We start from the raw sequence: 27,658 nt of genomic DNA, 5'->3' as shown, positions 1-27,658 counted from the left end.
AATATTGTTCTGTTTGGATTGGTCACACAGTTCTCTTAATATTCTTTCCTTCTTAGATATCCTTTTATCTCTTTGTACCTTAGCTTCTTTGTATTCCTGTTCTCTAATTCCTACTCCATTTCTATTTGGTTTACCATCTCCTCTACCTTATCTAATCTGCTTTTAAATCCCTCTATTGTATGTTTCACTTCAGATACTGTCTTTTTCAAAGAATTCATCCCTTAGATCTTGAATATTTTTCTGTAGCTCCATTAGCATGTTTATGATTTTTATTTTGAAATCTTTTTCAAGAATAGTGGTGATTTCAGTTTCACTTATCCCTCTTTCTTGTGTTTGAGGGATTTGAGACTGAACAAGGTTCTTCTGCCTTTTCATTTTCCTATTGGATAATGCAGATAATAGGTTTGTGTAGGCGGTGCCCTCTAGTGCCCAGAAGCTCTACTCTTTGGAGCTTCCCAGCCCCTGGAGCATTGGCAGGGTTCATGCCTAGCATTGCAGGTGCCTGCCAGTATGAAAGAGCTCTTTCCTGCTTCCTGGCTGCAGTGTCTGCCTCCACTCTCAGGGCCATTGAGCTCAGCACACAGGGAACAGCCTCCATGTTAAGCCCCTGTAGCTCCTGTAGGTGTGGCTGCCCTCTGGCTGGCCTGGTGCAATGGCGGGAGCAGCATGTTTGTGCACAGATACCAGCTAGGAGAAAGGAGCAACAGGCTGTGTATTTTGTTGGGGGACCTTGGGGCTGCATTGGCAGCCATGGGGATGGATTGCCTGAAGCTCCTGAAAGTTCCCAACCTGCTGGGCTGAGTGTGTCAAGACAATTTTTTCCACCTGTTCCTTCTCCTGAGCAGAGAGCAGTTTGTAGTCCTTGCTCCTTTAGCAGCCCACTCATTGTTGGGAAGTCTTTCAAAGCAGCCACCTTTATTTTGTCCCAGAGCAGCCTGTTGTGGGAACCTGTTCTCCACAAGTGGCTGACATCTCAGTCTCTCTGCTAATTCCACTTGTCTTTGTTTCCCAACCCCTCTAATCTCCAGAGTACCATGCAATGTGGGTTTGTGCTCCCAAAGTAAATCTCCAGGGCTGGGTATTTAGCAGTTCTGGCTTCTACTCTTGCCCTGCTCTATTTATTTTCCTCCACTGGAGAGATGGGGTTGGGGTAGGGCTCGGGTCCTGCTGGATCATGGCTTTGTTACTTTACCCCTTTCTGTTGGGTCTGCTCTTTTCCAGATGGAGGCCGGTTGTTGGCAATCTTCTTTCTAGTCAGTACTTTAGGATTAGTTGTATTTGCATATTACATGTGGTTTGGGGAGGAGGTTTCTGCCTCACTTCTCAAGCCACCATCTTTTTTTCTCCTTGGTAAGGCTTTATTTTATTGACATGTTTTGCAATGGACCTGTTGAAGGAGAAATTTTATGAAAATACATTGGTTACACTGTGGTTCTCAAGAGGTCATAGTCATATACTCCTGGATGGAAAGTGATATTGGTGGGTCCTAGGCCACAGGTAACATTTGTAGTTCCTAGTAATTCCCTTGATGATGCTGATCATTGGCCTTGAGACAGATGAGGGGAAGAGATATATATATGCCCCAGGGTAAATCCAAGGTGACCATACCGCACTGAGGGCTACAATAATATAAATCTTCTGTGAAGAATTCATTTTATATAACTAACCATACAATTTCCCTATATGAATATTTCCTCACCTTTTTGAACATGCAGTTTTAAGTATCTCTCAAGGAACTAACATTATTAATATGTGCAGAGTTCATATAATGTGTACAGTCTTTATAGATGCAAATTCAGTTTGCCTAGGACCAGGCACTTGTCCAATAGGGGGCGTTTCTCCATCTAGAACAGCATTGCCTTTAAACGAAATGTGCGTTGTTGTTGTTGCACATTTTGTTGCAGAAAATCAATCCATTTGATCTTCATAAATCTAAGTATATTTTTGTACCACTTCCTAAAGCATAATTGCTTTGTTTACTAAGTGGTTAAAGCATATTAGCTATTGCTATTAATTTTTATTTCTTTCTCATTAATTGTGATCTGTTCATCACAAACTACGTGGAACTACTTATGTTCCCCTCTACATTAAATAATTCCTGCAGCATTCTAGGTTATGCCTCCAGCTTGTACCCATCTATTCTGGCAAGTGAATACCTCTCTTGCCAGACCCAGCCAAGTATCTGACCTTTGCAAATGACTGGTTGGTACATAGATAGACAGACCATTGCTCCTAATTCCTCCACCTCAACCTCCTCCACCCCAAACCATTAATCATTAATCCCTTTTATTATTTCTATTTTAAAAAAATGCTTTCTTTTGTTTGCAATAGGTAAAACTATCATAGTATCATCATTCATTCATTTGGTTGGTCATTTATTCATAGCTTATCAAATATTTATAGATATAATTCCACTTGTCTTTGCTTTCCAAGACTTACAAAGGTTTGAGAGTGCTAGTCACAGTGTAGGCTGCTAGAGATGGAATTGTAATTGGGTCATGGTTTGCGGCCTTCAAGATTTCACTATCCAGTAATAGAGGCCAATAGATAAATACATATTTGAAATGCAGTGAATACTAAGTGATATATACAGGACTCTACAAAGAATAGTGTTGATAGACAGACTTGTTCAGTTTAGCTCCCCAGTCCAGGAAGGTTGAGGTGGAGGAATTAGGAGCAATGGTCTGTCTATCTATCTATCTATGTACCAACCAGTCATTTGCAAAGGTCAGATACTTGGCTGGGTCTGGCAAGAGAGGTATTCACTTGCCAGAATAGATGGGTAAAGGCTGGAGGCATAACCTAGAATGCTGCAGGAATTATTTAATGTAGAAGGGAACATAAGTAGTTCCACATAGTTTGTGATGAACAGATCACAATTAGTGGGAAAGAAATAAAAATTAATAGCAATAGTTAATATGCTTTAACCACTTAGTAAGTCTCAGAAACTTTCTCAATATTTTATATATAATAGCTATTTTTAACTTCTCTGCAACTTATGGAGTTACTCTTTTAACTTTTTCATAGACAAGGAAACTATGAGGTTACAGGGATTAAATAATTTGTCCAGGTACTAATATATGGTAATAGGTGAAGCCAGGATTTGAATTCTTAACTCCTATGCCATATTGCCCCCAAACTTAGAAAAAAGAATTTGGAGAAAGAGATCTTGGAAATCCTATGAAAATGAATTTGGATTCTGTACCATACATTATGGAGATCTTTTGAACAGTTTAAGGAAAGCAATGACATGATAAAAAAGTATATGTTAGAAATTCACTCAGCATCCATGGGAAGGATGTTAGGGAAGCGATTTTAGAGGCAGGAGATCAGCTATTTATCTGTTCCACATTTTAATCCAAATTAAATTAAGGAGACTTACAAAGGTTTGAATATTAAGGAGACTTACAAAGATTTGAAAAATACATAGTAAGAAAACTAAATTACATGTAGGAAAGAAAGAGAAAATAAGGGTAAGGATATGAAAAATAGCACCAGTAATTAGTAATAAGGCAAGAACAGGAAACATATGTTGCTTGTGCTATATACTTGTTAAAGATGTGCTGCAAGTTTAGTTCTAAGTCATCAACGTGAAGATGGAAAAATCATCAATTTACAGTTTCCATAAAATATATGGGGCAAACGGTGAGGGAAGAGGAGAAGAAATGAGGGAAGGTGGATCAGTCGTACACATCTTTCTGATGATTTGGCTTAATACAGAGTCAGACATTATAATGTCAACCCTGGAAGATAATCTTTTATAAATATTATCACTGTTAGCCCATATTTTGATAGATATTGGGTAGTAAAGTGTTCAAAATTATGTTTCTGAATAAGCTCCTTTGTGCAGCCATTTGATGTAACTAGTTGAGTGAAGAGTCATATGCTTTGTCAGCTGAGCTGGGCATACAGTTGATATTCTTCTATAAAAATAGTGATGGGGAGAAGGTTGCATGCTTGAATAGAACTAGTCTCTATGCCTTTACCATTCCATTGCTTACCCAGGCACTCATGTGCACATTTTGTTTCAAAGTGAACTACAAGGCAAGGGTTGAGAGTAGAGACCCAAGAGCAGGATCAATATTATCATAAGAAAAAAATTTCCATCTGTGCTAGCAGAGTCAGTATGTACAGACTAAGACCAAAAGTTCTACTCCATATAGCATGACCACATAAATTTTGGTCTGGAAAACAATTTTTAAACAGGTGCAACCAAATATCTACCACCGTCATAACTCACTAAAACATCCAGAAGACTGAATTTGAGCAGGATAGCCTCCTGGTGTGTCTTCCAAGATTAATTATTTGTGAAATGTAAACAAAAGTGACTGAAATAGTGGGTTGTATGTAATTATTTGAGTATAAGCCAATTAATAGTTCCTCTGAAGCGCTTCATGGCAGCACTGTTTAGACAGAAGGATCAATTTCTTCTTAAGGCCCATCTTGCTCATAATTAGGAAAGAAACCCTAAAGCAATAAGTCCATGTGCTTCAAAAGTGGTATATGATTATTAAGGGACAAGTTAAAAAGAGCATGATGTAAGAATTTAAAAAGAAATAGGTTAAAAGAAACATTTTGATTTATGTGAAAGTATTAATGGAGTTAATTCCTTAGAACACTGATTCTCTCAGCAAAATGAGGGGAACTGGATGAGCATCAGAAACCAGGGAGTGTGAACTGAGGGTAAGTAGCTTTTAATCCATAACCAATACCTGTGTCTGGACTCAAAGGACAAGTACAAGGAAATGGCAAAAGTTACAGGTAATTTTTCATTTATCCTTTTAGAATTCTGTAACTTTTGCTGTTCTCTTGGAAGCAGTTCTCTTAGTAACTGGAGCTCTGAGGTAGTGTCATTATCTTTCTGGAGAGGTGGTGTAAGGGATGGGGGAGAAGTGATCTCATTGGAAATAAGAGGCTAGTAATTGCTTCTTCCTTATAAAGAGTGGAGAGTATAGAGAGAAATGATATACTGTAAAACTTAACAGACACTAACTGTAATGATAATGTAATAATAATAACCATAGATAAAATTAGTGTTGGAGAGAATATGGAGAAATTAGAAGCCTCATACATTGCTGCTGGGAATGTAACATGGTGCACCGGTGGTGGGAAACAGTTTGAGGGTTCTTCAAAAAGTTAAACATATATTGTCATATGACCTAGCAGTTCAACAACTAGGTATATACCCAAGAGAATTGAAAGTATGTGTTCAAACAAAATCTTATATAAGAATGTTCATAGCAGCATTATTCATGATATCCAGAGAAATGGAATCAACCCAACTGATCAATGGATCAGCTCAGGAAGGCATAAACAAATCGTGGTATAGCCATATGTTGGAATATTGTTCAGCCATAAAGAGGAATGAAGTATTAGACTACCATGCTAGGTCATGGATGAGCATTGAACATATGCTAAGTAAAAAAGCTAGACACAAAGACCACATGTTACATGATTCTATATATTTGAAATGTCCATACCAGGCAAACAGAGAGAGATAGAAAGCAAATTAGTGGTTGGCAGGAGTAGAGGGAAGGAGGAATGGGGAGTAACTGCTAATGGGGCATGGAACTTCTTTCTAGGCTGATGAAAGTGCTCTGGAATTATATAGTGATAATGGCTGCACGACCGCATGAATTAAAAATGCCACTGAATTGTATACCCTAAAATGGTGAATTTTAGGGTATGTGAATTACATCTCAAAAACAAAATTCCCTGGTGAAACCCAGCTCATCATCATGGTTATCACCATGACACCATGTTATATTGCAAAGCTCTCTACATGTTGAGACTAAGAGCACCTTGAGGGCAGAACCTCTCCCCACTCTTCTTTGTTACCCTCTTACTTGGCAGAACCTGGAACATTATAGTATCCATCAGTGTTCGCTTTTCAGAATTGGATTTATGCCCTTGAATATTCCTACTAAAATTTTTTATGTAACATTATAGAAGAACTAGAGACCAGCTTGAGAAAGTAATTAAAATACCAGAATATACATAAGGGAAAATATAATAAACTGGGCTCTATTTTTGGGTCCATGATGGAGTACAACTATTTCTTAATTTAAGCTCTCTCACCAAGGTGCTTTAAAGGCTCATTGCCATGAGAAATATTTTCCAAAGAACTGCCAATATAGTGAAATTAGGGCATACTGTAATCTACTTACACAAACAATAATGTCTAATGTATTAAGGAGACCTAAGTTTTAAAAATTTTGTGATTTGATACTTGGTTGGTAAACACATTCCAAATTACCATTAACTATTTTCTCTTTATTGATAACTACTACTCTAAACCCACAGATATATATTGTGTATTTTATGAATATAAATATATGTATATGTGTATATATTTTAGGCAAAGTATTTCAAGTATAGCAGATCTTCAATCTGAAGAGTGGTCCTCACCAAATGTCACTGTGATGGAAACTTTAGATTAGAAAAGAGAAAGAAGGAGAGAGAAATTTGTGGCCTATAGTATTTTAGAGGGTGGCCTTAGTCTGTGAGGGCCTGGACCCTCTGAGTCTCTCATCTATACACATTTCTGTATAAATACAGATTTACACCCAAATTAAACAGATAAAGATCAAGTCAAGGGGAAAAAAAAGGCAGATGGTTGAGTTAGAAAAGCTTAATACTCAAAATATAGCATGACATTTTAAAATAATAGTGATTTAGGAAGATATGCATAAATACCATGCTACTCATAAATTACACTCATTTCTTTGGAAACCTATGTGGGAAGGCAAGCACACCCAGTTTTGATGCTTTATTCTTTATGGTGCACTTACCAAGTTCAGTTTCAAATGCATTCTAATAATTCCTTTGAGTGCAATTTCAGTGCACTGAAATATACATAGATACAATTCATTTTCTATTGCCTTCCAATTCAGAATGATACTAAGCAATTATTACCATTTCAAGGCATATGAGATATAGGCTATGTTTCTCTCTTTCTTTGTAACAATAAATTTTATTGTTTTCTTATTAGAAACCCTATGTATACTAATTACTGAAAAATCAAATAAATGGAGATAAGTAAGAAGATAACCCATAATTCTGTTACCAGGTAAAAGCACCCCTAAGGCTTCAGTGTTGATACTATCAGACACTTTTTTAAGTGTATAATTTTTGTCCTTACAAAATTGGAATTATACAAAACATTTATTATCTTAAAAATTTAGAATACATGAGGAACAACTACTCATGTTAACATTATTTTGGGCAATTTCATGGTGTCTTTTATGTGGATTACCATGATCTACTTAATTAATTCCCTATTGCTTGACATTTAAATTTTTCCAATGTTTCAAAAGTACAAGCACCCTTATGGTGGATATAATTATAATTGAATCTTTCTATACAATCTTTATAATATTCTAAGGATAGACTGACTAAACTGAAATTACTGGGTCAGAGGGCCTGATTATTTTTAAAGCTTTTGATGTATGTTACCAAATTGCCCTTCCAAAATACTCATTTACTCTCTTAGCACACAAGAGTGTTATTCTCTGTATGTTAACGCACATTCACTGAAAATTTTTTTAAATATCTTCACAAATTTGATAGACAAAAATGTTACTTATCTGCTTGTGGTTCCTTAAAAAATACCCTTTTATTATTACAGAATATTTCCAGTTTGTAATCTGTCTTATTTTTTCTGCTTTTAAAGAATAGACTGCCAAATGTATTTGGTATTTTCCTTCATCATTATGATCATGCCTGGAAAATGTATGCAAATATTCTGCAGCCCAAGATATAGCAGTTTACCTATATTTTCTTCTATTGCTTTTATGCTTTTTTAATTTTACAAATCTTTAATTTGCTAATAATTTTGGGGGAAGAAATAAGAGGCAAAGAGGCAAATATGTAACTATTTTTATTCCTCAAATGTTTATTCAGTTGTCTTAATACAATTGTTGAACCAAACCATTTGTCCCCCCTTACTTGTGTTTTCTAAAGTTAAAAAGTAATTCAAATTATTTGAAAATTTGCATTGTGTTCTGTTAAAACAGGCTGATTGAAACACAGAATCCTTCTGTGACTGCAGAAAAATATAAGTGCTGTATCAAACCGAGTCTATTAAAGGAATTACAAATTCCTTTATAAAGTGAAGGTGTGGGGCAAAATTATCATTTGAGTGCCAGTGAGGTCTCTCTTAGTCATCTTGTTACCCTTTCTTTGAGCTAGGATTATTGGAAAATACCAAGAAAAAGAGCAAGATCACTGTAAAACACTGGATAAACATTTTCTAGTTCTCCCAATTATAAAAGAATATTAACAATATTCTACATTTAAAAATTCTAGATGGCTTATCTATTTAGTAACCACTTTAAAAAAATAGAACATTAACTGCTTTTGCACTTAAAAAAAATTAATACATTAAGGAAAATGGAAATGTCTCCTAATCATTGATTGCTATGAAAGCTAACTTTCATAGAGCCCTGACTTCGCTCAGTAACTGGTTAGATTTCTTGTTTTACCTTTATGAACAAAAAAGAGGAAAAACACTAAATTACCTATTTCTTTCAAGGGTAACTGAAGAAATCACTGAATTAAACTTAGTGGTGTTAGAATTACCTTTGAATGGATAAAGATATAGTCAAATGTCTAATGTCTAATGGTTATAATGATATTTTGAGATCTAGTGTTCATGTCTAGGAATCTGATTTTTCAAAAATCAAACGTACTGAGAATATAGGCCATAACAAGTGCCATAAAGTAATGAATGAACAGAAAGGAATAAGGAAATATGTGGTGTGACACACAAAAAAAGGATGGACAACCTTCCCTTTTGGAAAGGTTAGAGTAGTCCTTCTCAAACTTTCTTATTCATATGAGTCATCCTGTGATCTTGATAAAATACATATTCTGATTCAGAATCTGGGGTAGGCCTGAGAATCTACATTTTTTAAAATTGAAGTATCATTGATATAGAGTCTTATGTTGGCTTCAGATATGCAACACAGTGCTTCAACAGTTACCCATATTATTAAATCCTCACCCCCTCCAGTGCAGTCACTATAAATCAGTGTAGTAAGATGTTACAGAATCATTAACAGTATTCTCCGTGCTGTACTACCTTCCCAGTGGGGAGTCTACATTTCTAGTAAGCTTCGGATGCTAAGGCTGCTGGTCCATGGGTCACACTGAGCAGCAATAATTTAGAGGAATTTTAGATTTTTTCAGCTCTACAATTCTAGGCATAACTAACAGTAAAAGATTTCTTATTTTCTTAGTAGACATAACTTGGGCTTAATTTTTCCAAATATATTTCTGTTTCAGTGTGTATATAATCTACACTAACATCCAGAATCTTGACCTGCAAATAAATTACTTATCACCTTAAGGTAATAATGAAGGTGATAGTGTATTCTCAGATTTCTCAAGGCAAAAACAATAGCACAATGTAGCCAACAAAAGTTCGGTAGTGATGAGCAATAAAAATGCTATTATGGCACAAGCAGGAGAGAGAATCTCTTACATTGCATAGAAAAGACCAGTCATCATGGAGTCATTATGGAGTGCCTCTGCTGTAGGCTGTCCAAACTACACAGGAGCTGTTTCTGATTTGCCAAGAATTTCAGAAGTCCTGACTATCCTTTGGTCTGCTCTTTAGTCTATAGTAATCATTTTCAGTGTGTGCAAGAGGGTGTGTAGGTGTGAATATGTGTATGTATAAACTGGCAGATAACATAAGGTTTATTGAATAAGTGTTTTAAGGCAAATGTAATCAGCAAAAGAAAATTTCAACTCTGCAGATTTCCACTTGCAGGGAGGTTAATGGAAGATGTCAAAGTTCTAGTCCCAGATCTGCTATTAACTATTACCATGTGGTCTTGGAGTGATCACTTTACAGCCTGGGCTTCAAGTCCTTGCTTCTTAAATGAGCAAGCTGGGTAAGATGACCTCTACTGTCTTTCAAGTCAAAAATTTCATAAAAAGAGCTAGGTATGAAACCAGAACTTTAGCTTTGAACCTTTTGTTTTCATAAGGAATTAATACATTTTACATATTATGGCCAGAGGGTCAGCTTTCTAAATAAAAACAGTACTTTTAAAAAATTGTTTATAATAGGTACAACTTCCTTTATTTTGACAATTGTCAGTATGATTTTCATTCCAGTGTAGTTGGTTTGTTTTTTAGTCTTTGGCTGCTTTCATTGGTTTTCTCTTTGATTTGGTATACTGAAGTTTCATCACAATATATTTAAATACAGAATTTATTTTCCTTTTTCTTGATAGTAGCACATCAAGTTTTTATTAAACTTAGTATTTAACTTGATGGTAACTCATCATCTAGTATATGATGAATCATATTTTCTGTAAGTTTTAGTACATCATCATCCAATATACTTTCAAGTATTATTTCTCCCCTATTCTCTGTATTCCCTTATTGTATAACTCTTGGTAGATGTATGTTAGATCTTGTTGTATGGCCTCAGACTCTTCACTGATTTCATGTTTTCTGTGCCTGTGTCTTTCTCTGAGGCAATCTGTAAGATTATCCAAGATGAATTTTCTGTTCATTCTTGCTTCAGTTGTATCTAATCTGTATTTTGTATATAAAACTCTTCTGTTATTTTTCTTTTCCTTTTTTTTTAATTTTCAGAACTTTTTTTTTGTTCTATTTCAGATCCACCCATGCTGTCTTCATCTTTCTTGTCCTTTACTATTGTGTCTACTTTTTTATCTACTTATTTTGTTATTTAAAAGACATGTATTAACAACAAATTATCTGAGATAGAGATAAAGAAAATTATGTTTACAATAGCATCAAAAAACATACTTAGAAATAAATTTAACCAAAGAAGTGAAAGATTTCTACACCAAAAACTATAAGACATTGATGAAAAAAATTGAACAAGATATAAACAAGTGGAAATATATTCTGTGATGATGTTTTGGAAGAATTAATATTGCTAAAATGTCCATACTACCCAAAATCATATATAGATTCAGTGCAATCCCTGTAAGATTCCAATGGCATTTTTAGAGAGGTAGAAATACAATCCTACAATTTATACGGAGCCACAAAAGACCTTGAGTAGCCAAAGCAATCCTGAGTCTCAGCCAAAACAAAGTCTGAGTCTTCATACTTCTTGATTTCATGCTATGTAAAAAGCTATAAAGCTATAGAAATCAAAACAGTATGGTACTAGCATATGGAACAAAACCAATAGCCCAGAAATAAACCCACACATACATAGCCAATTAATTTATGCCAGGTGAAGTTTTGAAGTAGGCTTTCAAGAATAGCTAAGATTAAGTAGTAATAGAAGGGAATACTTACATCCAATTGCTTTGAAAACAGGATCTTAGAGCTCATGTATTGAGAAATTTTGAAATCCCTTTATCTGTCTTTTTTCTCTTTTTATTTGTCATGTGGGCTACATAATACAGAGCAATGAGAATAGATGTTGAAGCAATCCAATCTGAGGTGAGCATAAGCAAATTCCCTAAGAACTCTAAGCTTCAGGTATCCTGTTTAAAGAATGGGCATAGACAACCCCATGTCATGACATAGCAGTGAGAAACAGATGAGGTAAAGGAGGATGTAAAGTGCTCAGGAAAGGTAGCTAGCTACTCAGTTGCCCCGTATCTCCTCGTGTTACTGTGAGCAATTGTTATCAATCAAAATAGCAACATTAATTGTAGCAAATTAGAATTTTTTAAATCTTGCTCCCATCTCCCTGTATAGATTGATATATTAACACTCATTATTCTACCTGCAAACCACATGGAACTCCTCTCTTCCAGATCTGCCATGTTCATCCATGACATGTTCACTCACTAGCCTTTTCCATAATCCCTTCTCCCCTGCTGGAATAACCTTTCCCTCTTTTTCCCTTTTTCCTTGGCAAGCTCTTTTCTTCTAAGGCTCAGGTCTACTCTAATGTCCCCAAGAGGAATCTCCCAGACAAAATTAGTTGCTTGTTTCTCTGAGGTACCATAGCCATAGAATTTGAACAAACCTCTTCCTGCACTGCAAGCTCCCCTAAGACTGTGGCTACAGTTTATTTATCTTTGCATCTTCCCCTAGTGCCAATCAACAGTGACTGGTTTAAAGCAGATGCACATAAATGTTAGCTGTGTGTGCATGTATGAATGAATCCCCAAACCAAGGCTTGCCGACATCTGGTTCCACAACATCTGCTGCAGAGTGAAAACAAAAATGAATCTGTAGAATAGCTTTTGACAGCCAAGTTGTTATTTTATACTCTTTCATGGGAAGCTCCCACTTTTTTGTTGTTATAGCTGGTGAATCCACATTGGAGCAATGATGCCCAGCTGAGTGACTACATGAGGATAGTTTATAGTCGCTAGACACCAAGAGGAGAAAGCTGGTGATCTGAGAAAACTCTCCCCAGACAGAACGTGGACTCTACAATATTTTGTTACCCTAAAGAGAAAGTCAAAATGAAATTAAATTTAAATGTAAGAGAAGCAACTTCTTTAGGAAAAAATTTGACATTCTTATGGAGAAAACAGGAAATGAACTTTTTTCTTGACCTCATGTCATAATTGAAAAAAAAAATCTTACCAACCAAAGGATGATAACCATTTGCCAGAACTGAAAAAATAAGTGTCAATAAAAAATATAAAGTGCTTGACACTTTGGTATCTGTAATGCTCTGAGGTTTCATTTTCTTTGTTTTTATGTGGTTTAGGAATTGACTTCTGTGACTGTACTGATTCAGTTGTTCAATTCAATAAACATGTGTCAGTTATATTCCATGTGCTGAGCACTGTGCTGGAAACAGTAGATATGTATCTGATAGGAAAGAGTTGAGATTAAAAAAAGAACAAGATCTGTTACTCCTTTTCTTAGAATCCCTAGCAACCACAGCTCTCTGGCACCTAACCACTTTCCTGCCTTGAGGAATGGCAGGGGGAGCTGAAGGATTACTCAGACAAGCATAGCAAATAAGTATGAGAGAGCAGTAGGTTTCTGCAGAAGCTGTTAGGGAAGTGGCACGCTGTTTCATTAAAGGCAGATTGAAAAGTTACTTCCTTCTGATTTGAAAATACTGGTCACAGAGGTGTTTAAAATTTCATTATGGAGTTGGTTTCAGTGTTTTTGTTCTTTCTGCATGGTCATGTGTGGAAACAATGATCTGGCTAAGAAAAAATTTAAGTTGATTCAGAGGCTGGAAAGATGAGTGGAGTTTGTCCTTTTACTTTGTTTTTCACAGTGTATGTGGCAAATAGGCCACATGTCTGAACTTGAGTGATCCTGACAGTGGTTCCGGTCAAGTTAACAATTCATGGTCCCTGCTGTGTACCAGGTCCTCCAGGGGAATCAAAAACAAAGAGGACACAGTTCCTGCTTGTGGATGGTCTTACATCTTGCAAAATAAATAAGACTGGGGTACAAATGCAGAAATTAGCTAAGTGTTGTAGGAGAGGTGCAAAGTGCTCATGGGTTAGTGAAGCAAGGGAGAAAACATGCCAGTTGGAGTCAGTCAGACAAGGTGCCATGGAGGTGGTAGCGTCTGAAACAGACATTGATAAATTAGGTAATATTTTTAGTAACAGAGGGGAGCTGTCTCTCTTCAGAAGTCCTGTTCTTTTAATTCACATCTTTACTTCCACCATAGTAAGAAACTCTTTTTGAAGAGCAGTTGCTAGTTAGTTTGACTAAAGTATGAGATATGTTTAGGGGGCAGGAAGTTGCTTGGGCAGAAGTAGGAAAGGTACCTGGTGGGGAAGGGAGGTTACAACTCCAAATAAGAGGGTGTATGCTTAAAAAATATTCAGTAGGAAAATTTTTGAAGATTTGAGCAAAGGATTCCAATGATTGCATATGTGCTTCAACAGTTATAATCTGGCAGCTTAGGGTAGTGTGAACTCATTTTCAATTGCAGGAGCAGATAGCAGAGGAGAGACTGTTATAGTTAACCAGTTAAGATGGAATCAAACCATAGAATGAGCAAGGTCAAGGGACTCAGGTGAAGTCTTAGACTTGCCAGTAAAAGAGGCTCCGTTAAAGGAAAAGCTGACAAATTAGACCACATCAAAATTAAAAACTTCTGCTCTGTGAAAGATCCTGTTAGGATGAAAAGACAAATTAAGGACTGGGAGAAAATATTGCAAACCATGTACCTGACATAGGATCATAAAAATGATCCCATTTTTATGTATTTATCCAGAGGAAACCACTGATGATGTTTTGGTGTGTATCTTTTAAAATAGCTTTCTATGAAGATAAATGCAACATTAAATTGTTACAATAATATTATACATGCTGTTTTGCAACCTGAACATGTAGGTACAGTGTTTCATTTAACCAACCAGGTAAGGGATGGACTATTAGCTTCTTTGCATTTTTTAGCTATGGTAAACAACTCTAGGATGAATGTTCTTAAATATACATTCATCTACACTTAATAAAGTACATCCTGGAAGAAGTTATTATAAGCAGAATGCCTAGCAAAGAATATGTAGATTTAAATTTTGAACTATGTGGGCAGATACAGTCTAGAAATACAGAATTTTTACATTCCTAACAACTGTCATTCACTATTTTCTTATACCCTTTCCAGTATTTGATACTGTCAATATATCCTCTTAAAATTTTTGATGGAAGATAAAAAGATCTCATTCTTTTGCTATACACTTATCTGATTATTACAAAGATTCATAATTTTTCATACTTTTTTTTTGCTATTGGCATTTTTCTAGTTGCCAATTGCCTACTGATCCCTCTTACTCACTTTTCATAGGGATGCTTTTTTCTCACTATTTTTTGGAGTTAGTTGTACATTGGGGGTGCAAGTTTTTGTTGTGCATGTTGGCATGTTGAAAATATTTTCCTAGTTTATCATTGCTTTTCAATCTTGTTCAAAGGATTTAAAAATTTTTGCCATAGGTCAAGTTGAAATTTTTAAGTAGTTACCAGTACTTTCTGGATTTTATGGCACATATAAAAAGACCTTCTCCACCCATATTTAAATAGAGGATAGAGAGAGGATAAAGAAAAGAGGATAGATATGTGGGTAGGCATTTTGTAATTTATAAAAGTAGGAAAAAACAACAACTCAATTTAAATCCTAATCAAATCACAACAAAAGCAAACAACAGTGAAGCTTCTTTGGTTAAGGAGAATTGAATCAGATACATTTTGAAGTTTTTATCTACTCTGGGATGGTATGCAATCAATACATGGGGAAATGCTTTCACTGTTTCAAAAATATTTATTAAGTACAATATTTATTAACCTGTGCTAGGTTTTGACTCAGAGAAAAAAAAAGATAATGATTCAGAAAATATAGAAAAATGCCCTGCCTCCAAAGAGCACAGGCTGTAACTGTCATGTATATATAAGGGCGTGTAGAAGCTTTAGAATCCTCCTCCCATCTTATCTTACTTCAAAACCATTAGAGAAACAATTGCTAAATTCTAAAAATCCTGAGTTACTGAAAAAAATACTTCTTGTGATTTCAAGAAAATGTATTGCCTAAAAGAGCCCCTAATTCCCTTCTTCTGCATCTACATTCATGACTACCTCCCTGCAAGGAGACCCTGATGCCTTTGAGACACTGAGTGGGCTGTAATAACTAAACCTGTAATCATGTTTTATGCCAAGAAAATGTTTACAAAACATCTGCACCATTTAACCAGCTAGGATGTTTTGTGAAAAATATTTCTGAATGCTTCCATCAGGTGGTACTCATTTATTTGATATAATGGATAAAAATATTTGAAAATACTTGGTTATCTTAACTCTGTGTGTGTGTGTGTGTGTAATATGTATGTTTGTGCATATACTCATGTATAGCAGAATTTTATATACAATTATGTTTTTAAATTAATATACTTAATGCATTTTGTAAGGGAGAATGGAAGATATTAAGAGGAGGAACTAAGATTTACTTTATAATGAGAGAAATAATAGTCCCTACTGTTTTTAATAGGATTTTAGAAATTATTTTACCTTCATTATTCAATATCTGCAAAAAGCCTGTGAAATAAGCATGAATATTTTTGTTTTACTTAATGTAGAAGTATGACTAAGCGAGTCAAGCTCCTGGGTTAGTCACTATCATGATAAAGCAAAACCCTGAGTTCAGTGCTTTCTCCACCATACTCTTGCTCCCCCAGTGATAAAGGCCTAACTTGTAAAAGGAGGATTAGTGAGTTATTCCCAATTAGGTATATATGTATAAATCTAATGAGACCCTAGCCACTTACTTAACAAGGGCCCTGCTTGCTGAAACAAAGCCCCCTCTTTATCATACTTGCCTGAGCACAATGTCACAGGAGCAACGTGAGCTTTGGAGTCAAATTCCATCCTGGGCTTGAATTCTGGTAATGCCGTTATTAGCTGTGTGTATTCGGACCTGACCTCTCTGCCTTGTCTTCATCGGGGACCATTGGCAGTGGTAATACTCACAATGGGGACTTTTCTTGATATGTCAGGCACATTGTAGGTGCTCCAGTACCATCCGGAGGGACATCACCTGGACTCTCCTGGGATGGCAGCAAGAGATAAACAGTGATTTGGGAAATTGTTACAGGGAATGAGGCCCTGTACGTAAAGGCAAGAGCCAACAAGAGTCAATTCTGAGCCCTGTGTTTTAAAGCCCCCACCTTCAAAGAACTGGAATTTGGCCATGGTTAGATTCATCCCTTTTATCTCTGATCCTCATATTCCCTTGTTTGATGAGTCATTATATTAAGGAAATGGGGAACCTAGAGAACATAAGAGAAATGTAGGAACAGCATTGATGAACCTTTTAACGATGTTCAAAATAGATTTCCCTAATCCTTGGTTTTTTACCCCTTCATAGATGATGGCGTCTGTGTCTTTAAATGTTTACTCAACAAAGATACTGAATGTTGCCGTGTGGGGAAGGAGTCCATCTTGATTACTCTGGGATACCACAGTGCCTTGCTGAAATTTGAGTCTCATGCCGGTAAGTCTTGTGCCTGTGCTGACTCTGTCTTTTCCACAGATGAAGCCCCGGAGAGGCTGACTTTTTGCTGTTAATGGTTGGCTTTTGGTAGCATGTTTCCTGTTCAGAGTTTTCATTGAATGATAGTACGGTTTGCAGCTGCCTCTGGTGCCTTCCTGACACCGCGGCTTGAGACCGGCCAGCCTTTTCCTAGACTATGAGAACATTTTCATTCTTTTTTTTTTTTTTTTTTTTAATTTTAATTTTAATTTTTATTTTTTTGAAGGGTAGTTGATGCACAGTATTACATTACATTAGTTTCAAGTGTACAACACAGTGATAAAACATTTATATACATAATTCTAGGTTCCAGCTATCACCCTACCAAGCTGTTACAATATCTTGACTATATTCCTTATGCTATACATTACATCCCGGTTACTTATTTATTTTACCATTGGAAGTCTGTCCTTTTTTTTTTTTTTTTGTGAGGGCATCTCTCATATTTATTGATCAAATGGTTGTTAACGACAATAAAATTCTGTATAGGGGAGTCAATGCTCAATGCACAATCATTAATCCACCCCAAGCCTAATTTTCGTCAGTCTCCAATCTTCTGAGGCATAACAAACAAGTTCTTACATGGAGAACAAATTCTTACATAATGAATAAGTTACATAGTGAACAGTACAAGGGCAGTCATCACAGAAACTTTCGGTTTTGCTCATGCATTATGAACTCTAAACAGTCAGTTCAAATATGAGTACTCATTTGGTTTTTATACTTGATTTATATGTGGATACCACATTTCTCTCTTTATTATTATTATTTTTAATAAAATGCTGAAGTGGTAGGTAGATACAAGATAAAGGTAGAAAACATAGTTTAGTGTTGTAAGAGAGCAAATGTAGATGATCAGGTGTGTGCCTGTAGACTATGTGTTAATCCAAGCTAGACCAGGGCAATAAAACATCCACATATGCAGAAGATTTCTCTCAGAACAGGGGGGGTGAGGTTCTAAGCCTCACCTCTGTTGATCCCCAATTTCTCACCTGATGGCCCCCCTGCGACTGTGCCTGTCTTAGGTTGTTCCTCCCTTGAGGAATCTTACCCGTCTCTGGCTAACCAGTCATCTTCCGGGGCCATACAGGGAAATGTGAAGTTGGTAAGTGAGAGGGAAGCCTTATTGTTTGAAAAGGTTAGCTTTTTACTTCTTTGCATATTTATGCCCTGTGGCTTCTATGCCCAGCATTTTTCTTGAGGTGTCCTTACCACTTGGAAGAATTATGATACTCGGTAAATTTGATATGAGGCACAAATTCTATTTAAGGGTTGTAATTAGGAAGGAAGAAGAAAAGCTATAGAAGTAGCAGGCGGAAGAAAACATGGGAAGATTGATTATTTCTTTGACATATCTTCTTGTAGAGTAACTTCAGCATATATAGGTTTTAAGCTACTACTTAAATTGCGCACACACATTAACATAATAGGAGTATAGTTACATAACCGAAGCATATCTGTAATTACCAGCCATCTCCAGTGAAACCAAGAAAACCAGTTAGGCACCTTAGGCATTTGTGAAAACTTATCTATGATATGGTGGATATTGTCCAACTGAACTTGAACAGTCTGAGAGAAATCAGACAAATTAAAACAACCCATTCCTGGGGACTGTTCACATGCCATATGTTCTTTTAACAGTAAATAGTCTGTAGTTGTAAGACTTTGGAGCGCTACAATTTGCACTTCTCCAAATTCTTGGTTGAGTTCCAACAGTACAGATCCAGTCAAATTTGTTGTTTTACTGTATGCACAGGCCAGCTTAGATATCTCCTTCCTCATTCCCATGGCAAGTCCAGGAACCAGTGGGATGAGTGCATCTACAGCTGTAGCAGTGCGTGGATCTTTGTTGGGGTTTTTTGATGATCATCTTCTGGCATGAGTCTTCCAGAGAGTGCAGATGTTGGAAGTTCTTTTTCATATCGTATCTTAGTTCATTTTCGGGGTAGCCCAATTAGGCTTTGATCCTCTGTATAAACACAAACAGACCCTTTGCCTACACTTTTATATGCCCTTTATACCCTTGTGTAGAACTCGTTGGAGGGTACCACACAGGAACTGCCCCTTTTTTTTTTTTTTTTTGCTTTGTTTTTGGTATCACTAATCTACACTTACATGACGAATATTATGTTTACTAGGCTCTCCCCTATACCAGGTCTCCCCTATAAACCCCTTTACAGTCACTGTCCATCAGCATAGCAAAATGTTGTAGAATCACTACTTGCCTTCTCTGTGTTGTACAGCCCTCCCTTTTCTCCTATCCCCCCATGCATGTTAATCTTAATACCCCCCTACTTCACCCCCCCTTATCCCTCCATACCCACCCATCCTCCCCAGTCCCTTTCCCTTTGGTACCTGTTAGTCCATTCTTGAGTTCTGTGATTCTGCTGCTGTTTTGTTCCTTCAGTTTTTCCTTTGTTCTTATATTCCACAGATAAGTGAAATCATTTGGTATTTCTCTTTCTCCACTTGGCTTGTTTCACTGAGCATAATACCCTCCAGCTCCATCCATGTTGCTGCAAATGGTTGGATTTGCCCTTTTCTTATGGCTGAGTAGTATTCCATTGTGTATATGTACCACATCTTCTTTATCCATTCATCTATTGATGGACATTTAGGTTGCTTCCAATTCTTGGCTATTGTAAATAGTGCTGCAATAAACATAGGGGTGCATCTGTCTTTCTCAAACTTGATTGCTGTGTTCTTAGGGTAAATTCCTAGGAGTGCAATTCCTGGATCAAATGGTAAGTCTGTTTTGAGCATTTTGATGTACCTCCATACTGCTTTCCACAATGGTTGAACTAACTTACATTCCCACCAGCAGTGTAGGAGGGTTCCCCTTTCTCCACAGCCTCGCCAACATTTGTTGTTGTTTGTCTTTTGGACGGCAGCCATCCTTACTGGTGTGAGGTGATACCTCATTGTAGTTTTAATTTGCATTTCTCTGATAATTAGCGATGTGGAGCATCTTTTCATGTGTCTGTTGGCCATCTGTATTTCTTTTTTGGAGAACTGTCTGTTCAGTTCCTCTGCCCATTTTTTAATTGGGTTATTTGTTTTTTGTTTGTTGAGGCGTGTGAGCTCCTTATATATTCTGGACGTCAAGCCTTTATCGGATGTGTCATTTTCAAATATATTCTCCCATACTGTAGGGATCCTTCTTGTTCTATTGATGGTGTCTTTTGCTGTACAGAATCTTTTCAGCTTAATATAGTCCCACTTACTCATTTTTGCTGTTGTTTTCCTTGCCCGGGGAGATATGTTCAAGAAGAGGTCACTCATATTTATGTCTAAGAGGTTTTTGCCTATGTTTTCTTCCAAGAGTTTAATGGTTTCATAGCTTACATTCAGGTCTTTGATCCATTTTGAGTTTACTTATGTATATGGGGTTAGACAATGGTCCAGTTTCATTCTCCTACATGTAGCTGTCCAGTTTTGCCAGCACCACCTTTTGAAGAGACTGTCATTTCGCCATTGTATGTCCATGGCTCCTTTATCAAATATTAATTGACCATATATGTCTGGGTTAATGTCTGGATTCTCTAGTCTGTTCCATTGGTCTGTGGCTCTGCTCTTGTGCCAGTACCAAATTGTCTTGATTACTATGGCTTTATAGTAGAGCTTGAAGTTGGGGAGTGAGATCCCCCTACTTTATTCTTCTTTCTCAGGATTGCTTTGGCTATTCGGCGTCTTTGGTGTTTCCATATGAATTTTTGAATTATTTGTTCCAGTTCATTGAAGAATGTTGCTGGTAGTTTCATAGGGATTGCATCAAATCTGTATATTGCTTTGGGCAGGATGGCCATTTTAACGATATTAATTCTTCCTAGCCACGAGCATGGGATGAGTTTCCATCTGTTAGTGTCCCCTTTAATTTCTCTTAAGAGTGACTTATAGTTTTCAGAGTATAAGTCTTTCACTTCTTTGGTTAGGTTTATTCCTAGGTATTTTATTTTTTTTGATGCAATTGTGAATGGAGTTGTTTTCCTGATTTCTCTTTCTGTTGGTTCATTGTTAGTATATAGGAAAGCCACAAATTTCTGTGTGTTGATTTTGTATTCTGCAACTTTGCTGTATTCCGATGTCAGTTCTAGTAGTTTTGGTGTGGAGTCTTTAGGGTTTTTTATGTACAGTATCATGTCATCTGCAAATAGTGACAGTTTAACTTCTTCTTTACCAATCTGGATTCCTTGTATTTCTTTATTTTGTCTGATTGCCGTGGCTAGGACCTCCAGTACTATGTTAAATAACAGTGGAGAGAGTGGGCATCCCTGTCTAGTTCCCGATCTCAGAGGAAATGCTTTCAGCTTCTCGCTGTTCAATATAATGTTGGCTGTGGGTTTTTCATAGATGGCCTTTATTATGTTGAGGTACTTGCCCTCTATTCCCATTTTGCTGAGAGTTTTTAACATGAATGGATGTTGAACTTTGTCAAATGCTTTTTCAGCATCTATGGAGATGATCATGTGGTTTTTGTCTTTCTTTTTGTTGATGTGGTGGATGATGTTGATGGACTTTTGAATGTTGTACCATCCTTGCATCCCTGGGATGAATCCCACTTGGTCATGGTGTATGATCCTTTTGATGTATTTTTGAATTCGGTTTGCTAATATTTTGTTGAGTATTTTTGCATCTACATTCATCAGGGATATTGGTCTGTAGTTTTCTTTTTTGGTGGGGTCTTTGCCTGGTTTTGGTATTAGGGTGATGTTAGCTTTATAGAATGAGTTTGGGAGTATCCCCTCCTCCTCTATTTTTTGGAAAACTCTAAGGAGAATGGGTATTATGTCTTCCCTGTATGTCTGATAAAATTCCGAGGTAAATCCATCTGGCCCGGGGGTTTTGTTCTTTGGTAGTTTTTTGATTACTGCTTCAATTTCGTTGCTGGTAATTGGTCTGTTTAGATTTTCTGTTTCTTCCTGGGTCAATCTTGGAAGGTTATATTTTTCTAGGAAGTTGTCCATTTCTCCTAGGTTTCCCAGCTTGTTAGCATATAGGTTTTCATAGTATTCTCCAATAATTCTTTGCATTTCCGTGGGGTCCGTCGTGATTTTTCCTTTCTCGTTTCTGATACTGTTGATTTGTGTTGACTCTCTTTTCTTCTTAATAAGTCTGGCTAGAGGCTTATCTATTTTGTTTATTTTCTCGAAGAACCAGCTCTTGGTTTCATTGATTTTTGCTATTGTTTTATTCTTCTCAATTTTATTTATTTCTTCTCTGATCTTTATTATGTCCCTCCTTCTGCTGACCTTTGGCCTCATCTGTTCTTCTTTTTCCAATTTCGATAATTGTGACATTAGACCATTCATTCGGGATTGCTCTTCCTTTTTTAAATATGCTTGGATTGCTATATACTTTCCTCTTAAGACTGCTTTTGCTGTGTCCCGTAGAAGTTGGGGCTTAGTGTTGTTGTTGTCATTTGTTTCCATATATTGCTGGATCTCCATTTTGATTTGGTCATTGATCCATTGATTATTTAGGAGCGTGTTGTTAAGCCTCCATGTGTTTGTGAGCCTCTTTGCTTTCTTTGTACAGTTTATTTCTAGTTTTATGCCTTTGTGGTCTGAAAAGTTGGTTGGTAGGATTTCAGTCTTTTGGAATTTTCTGAGGCTCTTTTTGTGGCCTAGTATGTGGTCTATTTTGGAGAATGTTCCATGTGCACTTGAGAAGAATGTATATCCTGCTGCTTTTGGATGTAGAGTTGTATAGATGTCTATTAGGTCCATCTGCTCTACTGTGTTGTTCAGTGCTTCCGTGTCCTTACTTATTTTCTGCCCGGTGGATCTATCCTTTGGGGTGAGTGGTGTGTTGAAGTCTCCTAGAATGAATGCATTGCAGTCTATATCCCCCTTTAGTTCTGTTAGTATTTGTTTCACATATGCTGGTGCTCCTGTGTTGGGTGCATATATATTTAGAATGGTTATATCCTCTTGTTTGACTGAGCCCTTTATCATCATGTAGTGTCCTTCTTTATCTCTTGTTACTTTCTTTGTTTTGAAGTCTATTTTGTCTGATATTAGTACTGCAACCCCTTCTTTCTTCTCACTGTTGTTTGCTTGAAATATGTTTTTCCATCCCTTGACTTTTAGTCTGTACATGTCTTTGGGTTTGAGGTGAGTCTCTTGTAAGCAGCATATAGATGGGTCTTGCTTTTTTATCCATTCTGTTACTCTGTGTCTTTTGATTGGTGCATTCAACCCATTAACATTTAGGGTGACTATTGAAAGATATGTACTTATTGCCATTGCAGGCTTTAAATTCGTGGTTACCAAAGGTTCAAGGTTAGCCTCTTTAGTATCTTACTGCCTAACTTAGCTCGCTTATTGAGCTGTTATATACACTGTCTGGAGATTCTTTTTTTCTCTCCCTTCTTGTTCCTCCTCCTCGATTCTTCATATGTTGGGTGTTTTGTGCTGTGCTCTTTCTAGGAGTGCTCCCATCTAGAGCAGTCCCTGTAAGATGTTCTGTAGAGGTGGTTTGTGGAAAGCAAATTCCCTCAGCTTTTGTTTGTCTGGGAATTGTTTAATCCCACCGTCATATTTGAATGATAGTCGTGCTGGATACAGTATCCTTGGTTCAAGGCCCTTCTGTTTCATTGTATTAAATATATCATGCCATTCTCTTCTGGCCTGTAGGGTTTCTGTTGAGAAATCTGACGTTAGCCTGATGGGTTTCCCTTTATAGGTGACCTTTTTCTCTCGTTGCCTTTAACACTCTTTCCTTGTCCTTGATCTTTGCCATTTTAATTATTATGTGTCTTGGTGTTGCCCTTCTTGGATCCTTTCTGTTGGGGGTTCTGTGTATTTCCGTGGTCTGTTCGATTACTTCCTCCCCCAGTGTGGGGAAGTTTTCAGCAATTATTTCTTCTAAGATACTTTCCATCTCTTTTCCTCTCTCTTCTTCTTCTGGGACCCCTATAATACGGATATTGTTCCTTTTGGATTGGTCACACAGTTCTCTTAATATTGTTTCATTCCTGGAGATCCTTTTGTCTCTCTCTATGTCAGCTTCTATGCGTTCCTGTTCTCTGATTTCAATTCCATCAATGGCCTCTTGCATCCTATCCATTCTGCTTATAAACCCTTCCAGAGTTTGTTTCATTTCTGCGATCTCCTTTCTGGCATCTGTGATCTCCTTCCGGACTTCATCCCATTTCTCTTGGGTATTTCTCTGCATCTCTGTCAGCATGTTTATGATTCTTATTTTGAATTCTTTTTCAGGGAGACTGGTTAGGTCTGTCTCCTTCTCTGGTGTTGTTTCTGTGATCTTTGTCTGCCTGTAGCTTTGCCTTTTCATGGTGATAGGAATAGTCTGCAGAACTGGGACGAGTGACGGCTGGAAGGACTTCCTTTCTTGTTGGTTTGTGGCCCTCCTCTCCTGGGAGAACAGCGACCTCTAGTGGCTTGTGCTGCGCAGCTGTGCGCAGACAGGGTTTCTTCTTCCTGCCCGGCTGCTATGGAGTTAATCTCCGCTGTTGCTGTGGGCGTGGCCTGGCTCAGGCAGCTACTCCAAAATGGTGGAGTCGCGTTGGAGCAGGAGCAGCTGGGAGGCTATTTATCTCTGTAAGGGGCCTCCCTGCTCCCTGCAGCCCAGGGGTTAGGGTGCCCAGAGATCCCGGATTCCCTACCTCTGGATTAAGTGACCCGCCCTGCCCCTTTAAGACTTCCAAAAAGTACCCGCCAAAACAAAACAACGCCCACCAAAAAAAAAAGAAAAAAAAAATTTTTTTAATTAAAAAAAAAAAAAAGTTTTTAATTAAAAAAAAAAAAAAAAAAAAGGTGGTCGTTTGTTTTTCTTTATTCTCCGGTGCCAGCCTCAGGCCTCTGCTCACCGGTCTTTCTGCCCTGTTTCCCTAGTATTGGGGTCCCTATCCCTTTAAGACTTCCAAAAAGCGCTCGCCAAAACAAAACAGCAAAAAAGCAAAAAAAAAATGGTCGCGAGCTTTTCTTATGTCCTCTGTCACCCAGCCTCCATTGCCCGCTCACTGTTCTTGCTGCCCTGTTTTCCTAGTATCGAGCGCCCTGCACTCTGGCCCGGATGGCGGGGGCTGGGTGTTCGGCAGCCCTGTGCTCCGTCTCCCTCCCGCTCTGCCTGCTCTTCTCCCGCCGAGAGCTGGGTGGAGGGGCGCTCGGCTCCCGCCGGGCCGGGGCTTGTATCTTACCCCCTTCGCAAGGCGCTGGGTTCTCTCAGGTGCGGATGTGGTCTGGATATTGTCCTGTGTCCTCTGGTCTTTATTCTAGGAAGGGTTGTCTTTGTTATATTTTCATAGTTATATGTTGTTTTGGGAGGAGATTTCCGCTGCTCTACTCACGCCGCCATCTTCCCCACAAACTCCACATTTTCATTCTTAGCTCCCCTTTCGGCCTTCCTTCATCTAAGGCGGCAGGAGAGGCCACCAAAGATTAACCAGATTTTCTCCACTGTTGTTGATTCTCCTGGAAGATGCGGCCCTTTGCAGAAATGGGATTTTCAGCATGAGAGTCAATCAGAATGACTTGAGCCTGTTTTTGCCTTTGAATCATGTATTGAACATTTTTAGACACTGGGCAACAAATTTCAAGCAGCAAGAAAGTAAACTAAATAGAAGTATTTTAAAACAGGGCTGAAAGGTGCTCTGGAAGACATCCAGTCTGATAAAGACAATGAAGGCTAACAATGCCTTGGGTCCACCTTAGACAGCCGAATGTCATTTATTTAATTTAGATATAAATTGTTCCTTTTTACATACAGTGTTAATCCAAGCAATGTAAAGTATCAGCAGTGGTATATATTTCTCCCCTGGTTAGCTAAAATACCCAAAGCTGTTTCATTATTGATAACTACTTAGGATAAAGAAGTTAAACTGGTTTCTTATTTCTAGGCTGACTCTGGAATCAGCCAGATTAAGGAACTTGTTTTATCATGTATCTATCTCTCTATCCACCCCTCAATTCATCTACCAGTCCATCTTATTTTTATGATTCATTTCACATAAATTTCAATAACTAGCACATTTTACCACCATGTGCTCCAACTTTCATATCCTTAACTAGAATTCAAAATTTATATTTCTCATTTTTTTCTAATAAGATTAAATTTGCATACATTGAGATGCACAAATCTGAAGAATAGCATCATTCCTGAAAGTGACCTCATGCCCTCTCCCAGTCATTCCTTGTTCCCGTCCTTCTAGGGGTAATCACTGTTCTGCTTTTTTTCCCAACTATAAGTTAACTTTGTCTTCTCTAGAATCTCTTAAAAAATGGAATCAGTCAGTATATATTCTCTTTAATAAGGTCACTCAGTATGTTGTTGCAAATATTAGTAGTTTGTTTCTTGATTGCTAAGTAATAGTCATAATATGCTTATCCATTCTATTTTGATGGAATTGACACAGTCTTCAGGTTTGGGCTGTGAATAAGACTTCTATAAATATTCTTCTACCAATATTTTTGTATACATAAATATTTTTTCATTTCTCTTGGATCAATACCTAGGAGGAAAATTGCTAGGTTATAGAGTAAGTGCATGATTAGTTTTATAAGAAATAGCCAGAATTTTTTTTAAAGTGTTTGTACTATTTTACATTCCACCAGTAGTGAATGAGAGTTCTGGTTCTTCCACATCTTTGCAAACATTTGGTCTTTCAGTCTTTTAAATATTTTCCATTCTGGTGGGCATGTAGTTGTAGCTCATTGTGACTTTAATTTATATTTTCCTGATGCTTAATAATGTTAAGTACTTTTTCGTGTGCTTATGAATTCAAATCATTTGCCCAAGTAATTGGTTGTTTTATCTATGGAATTGTCCTTTATATGTCCAGGTACAGGCATGTATCAGATATGGAATTTGTGGATGTTATCTCCAAGGGTAGCTTGCTTATTCATTTGCACAATGATGCCTTATGTTGAGCAGAAGTTTTAAAATTTGATTAAGTCCAATTTAACATTTTTTCTTTTGTGCTTATTGCATTGTTTCTTAACAACCTTTGCCTACCCTCAAATAGTGAATGATTTCTTCTATATTTCTTTTAGAAGTTTTATAGCTCTAGTTTTTCTATTTTATATATACAATCTATCTTAATTATTTACATATGTTGTATAGTATGGGGAGAAGGATTATTTTTGGACAATATGGATATCCATTTGTTCTAGCACTGTTGAAAAGACCCCTGCAAGTCAAATAACTGTATACAGACATAGTCTATTTCAGAGCTTTCTATTCTGTTCTATTGATTATCCTTACGCCAGTATCACATTGCCTGGATTACCCAAATAACACTTGAAGTCAGATAGTTTAAGTCCTCCAACTTTGTTCTTCTTTGTCAAGATTGTTCCAGATATTCCTGCTTCTCTGCCTTTTCATATACATTATGTTGTCAACTTTTACAAAGTGCTTGATTATTACTGACATTGATCAGTTTGATGAGAATGGTCATTTTTACAATAGTAAGTCAGCCATTGGTAAGCTGAAGACAGCTTACACTAAATGACAACAGGCCATTATTAAATTATCAGAAGTTTTATAGCCTGAAACTGGCTAGAATGGGATAATTTACACCACAGAGACTGGCAAACTATAAACAAGGGCCTTTTTTTGTTTTGTGAGGAGAATCAGTTGTTAAATGTTTACCAGCACACCACTACTTCCAGTCTGGGAATATGGTATTTCTTTCCATTTATTTAGGTCTTTTCTCTAATTGAAGTATAGTGATATTCAATG

The 27,658-nt window shown here is 37.1% G+C and overlaps 1 protein-coding gene across 2 annotated transcripts in view; it reads left to right on the top strand.

The window, feature by feature from the left end:
* LOC118933759 (histone-arginine methyltransferase CARM1-like) overlaps nt 1-27,658 on the top strand; it is a 274,777-nt gene that overhangs the window by 82,288 nt on the left and 164,831 nt on the right. For both annotated transcript variants that reach the window (XM_057498618.1, XM_057498619.1), the window contains exon 2: nt 16,793-16,918. In XM_057498618.1, the coding sequence (XP_057354601.1) occupies nt 16,793-16,918 (126 nt within the window). The remainder of the gene's footprint in view (nt 1-16,792; nt 16,919-27,658) is intronic.

Source organism: Manis pentadactyla, chromosome 3, assembly GCF_030020395.1.
Source record: "Manis pentadactyla isolate mManPen7 chromosome 3, mManPen7.hap1, whole genome shotgun sequence".
Taxonomy (NCBI): domain Eukaryota; kingdom Metazoa; phylum Chordata; class Mammalia; order Pholidota; family Manidae; genus Manis; species Manis pentadactyla.
The sequence above is the reverse complement of the archived record's forward strand: the minus strand, read 5'-3'. Positions and strand labels throughout refer to the sequence as shown.